The sequence below is a fragment of the Verruconis gallopava genome (genome assembly GCF_000836295.1).
Source record: "Verruconis gallopava strain CBS 43764 unplaced genomic scaffold supercont1.127, whole genome shotgun sequence".
In the NCBI taxonomy this organism is placed as follows: Eukaryota; Fungi; Ascomycota; class Dothideomycetes; order Venturiales; family Sympoventuriaceae; genus Verruconis; species Verruconis gallopava.
The window spans coordinates 1-3,275 of NW_015622263.1; the positions used below are offsets into that span (position 1 = coordinate 1).

Genomic DNA, 3,275 nt, shown 5'->3' on the forward strand with positions numbered 1-3,275 from the left:
GCTCGCTTTACCATCTTGTCGGAGCCCTGGTAGTAAACAATGTTGTTGCACATAATGAGCCATTAATTGAACCTCGGCATGAGATCTGAAATAAGGATCCATTGGATAGTCCAACAGTATAGAAAGTGTTAGCACCACTTCCTCCATCTCTTTCTCGTCTAGAATATGGAATCCACGCTCAGGTCGATCCCTCCTCGTCCGTCCACTGCAAGCGTAAGTCACTGGAAGCAAATTGCCGCGGTCAAGCCGCGCGACTGTTTTCCTGCAATCGCTAATTGGCACTCCTGTCCCGACATCAAGGAACCAAGTCATCAGCACGTTATCGTCATTGGCGTAGGCTTTGACAAACGCAACTTCGTCTGCAGCTTCAAATTTCGATCGCTCAAGCCCGCAGCCCGCCAGCAATTCTCGGATCGTCTGACGGTCCTGCATTTCTAGGTAGCGTGGAAGCTCCAGCTGCGGTGCACTGGACTCTAGTAAGGCTCTTCTATCATATCGCTCCTTCTCATTTGCAATCGTGTCTTCGGCAAAATCGTAGGCTGTGAGCTTTTGTGAGCATCTTGATGCGCTTAGCAACGTCTTTGCTCCGTGATTCATCAAAGTCTGCACCACGTCGATCTGACCCCACAATGCAGCCTCCATCAAAGGAGTCCTTCCCACGGCATTTGCATGATCCAGATTCACGCCCTTCCTGGTCATCAGAAACTGGGCTAAGCTCCTGTGACCTTTGCATGCGACATGATGTAAAGCGGTATTTCCGTAGCGATCCGACATATTAATGAGCTCAGGGAACGTTTTAAGTAATGAGACCACTGACCGTATTTGGTTGGTGTCGCAGGCGATACAAAGACGATCAATATGTTCTTGGTTCGGACGCTCATCAGCACCTAAAGCCATTTGCTCAAGGTCCTCCATGACCTTAGCTGTTTCCAGACTTAAGTCATTCTCAGTCGTTTTATGGTTCTTTAGTCCTACAGTATGGAAACAGAGGTAGTTTGCTTCTAAATCTGTGTATGTCTCAACGATCACGGATGATGTGCGCCATTTTCCGACTTCCCAAACAAAGCGAAAAAACCAGTAGGTTCGGCTTCACAACTTTAACGCATCGCCTAGCACGGTCCTTTTGACTCCGATCCTTGAATTCTGCGAACTGTCTAATCGCACTAAGCACATCGTACGTGTATTGATGCTCTTCAAGACAGTAAGGGCAGTTGACCCAGACTGTATCCGCGGTGTAACGCGACGTAATTAAAAATCGATGCATAATAGTTTTGACGCCAACTCAACAACTTAAGATCGATAACTGAAGCACGAGAATCTCGCTATAATGATGATTGAGAGATATCTCCTACTAAGGTGGGCTGAAGGTGATGTGGTTGACAATGAACGGCATCCGTAAGTTAACATCTGTTTTCGATTCTTCTACACTGTTCTTTGAAATTCGATCACGTGTGGCCATCACGCTTTTGCGAATCACGAGTTCAGGAACCAGTTTGCGTGACATGCCTTGAGACCTGCTGCTCAGTCTGGATTTCAAGATGCCTGTAAATTCAGTCGCTTAGCAGGAGCGCTGACTGTATAGCATAGCATAGACACTGCCCCGCCTGGCCTGTTCTCGATCGGGCTATCGAGCGTCGCACGCAAGTAAAATAGAGTAACCAATAGCACGGTCGTTGGGCAATTCCACACTATCAGCCACACCTGTATAAGATATTATGTAAATAATTTACTTCGTAATGATTTTATGAGACGTACAGGCAGCGTTTCGATCTGACCAGGATCATATGGCGCTGATTGGAAAGTACCAACTGACGTGGCGTCATTGCATGAATCATTCTTCCTCGCCGCCACAGGGCTGAAGAGACCTTATTTACATGAGAGCAGGGCTCTCGGGCTTAGACAGACCTATATTATACCTGTTAAGGGTAATAAGAGCTTAATGGTGGGTTGCGGTGTAGGTGTCCTATAACGCCACTAAAGGGAGACTCACCACAACAAGCGACGAGGTAGTGTAACGCCAGCGTAATTTTTGGTTGAGGCATGTCTCTGGTGTCCGGGGTGACCCAACCGCAGGACTTATAGAGGATTAATAAATTATAGATGCGTGTAATAGAATTGAGATTTCTTTGAAGTCGAAGTACCTATGATTTGGCTCCCGACACCGGGCGGCTCGCGACGCCGACACCCACATTAATAGGGAGGAACAAAGCGAGCGAAGAGCGATTTGGGGTGCGCATGCGCCTGACCCTGAAGAGGTCCCATTTTTGGGCCTATCTATTTTTAGCTACCTACAATCCTCAGATTCTTCATCTATTACTGGACGGCAACAGAGGAGCAGTGCTTGTAGGTTGAGTGAATCCAACATCATGACCTATGCTGGACTTTCAGATTGACAATGGTCAACATCGCAGATTTTCCTCACCTGGTTTAGCCAGCCACGCGATGACGCGCAGCGTTAGGGCTGCCTTTGGCTTCAGGAATGAGTTAATCACACCCTTAGTATCTATATAACCTTATGAACTTTTGTACCCTTCATTGCGGGGCATGGAATGTTGATAGCAAGATATAATACAAAATCTAAAAATCAAACAAGTCCTAAGACTTATATGCTCATTGTGCTTGTTCACTGACCCATCTTTAGTTACCTAGTGTAAGGGTATATATATTATGTCACCCAGCTATGCTAGCTAATTGAGCTAGCATAGCCTGTCTTTTTGAGCGATCCTCATGCACAAAGGGTGACTGTGTGACACCTAGCTTTATGCATGTGATTGTCTTTCGTACTAGAGGGGACCGCGATCCCCTGGCTTGCTGCCTAGCATCTTCTAGACATTGCAGCGTCTAAGGGAAATCCAATATGATCTTCAAATTCATCCAAATTCAGGCTGCTGCGTTGGAAAGGCAAAGACTTCACTAAAGCTTAGGTTACTGCTTGAAGGGGCGGCATTATCAGCTAAAGCAAAGGAGCTAATGTGTCACACAGTCACCCTTTGTGCATGAGGATCGCTCAAAAAGACAGGCTATGCTAGCTCAATTAGCTAGCATAGCTGGGTGACATAATATATATACCCTTACATAGCTCATTTGCATGTGATACTTGATGCCCACCACTTATTAGCGCGCGTTTGATTTATCGTGTCGGCTGAACTGCAACCGCTTAACCTTAGTATAAAAAGTGCTGCTTAATCAAGAATAGTCATAAGATGGTAGGTGAAAGCTTATATATTATTTTACTAATGAAAAAAGCGAAGGATACACATGCAGATAAATAACTC

At 45.9% G+C, this 3,275-nt stretch overlaps 1 protein-coding gene across 1 annotated transcript; it reads right to left on the reverse strand.

The window, feature by feature from the left end:
* Positions 1-135: 135 nt before the first annotated feature.
* Positions 136-915, reverse strand: PV09_09689 (uncharacterized protein; the record flags this gene model as incomplete). The annotated part of the gene is made up of 1 exon (XM_016363798.1): positions 136-915. A coding segment is annotated over one exon (780 nt), but the record flags the coding sequence as incomplete, so codon positions are not given.
* Positions 916-3,275: the final 2,360 nt, after the last annotated feature.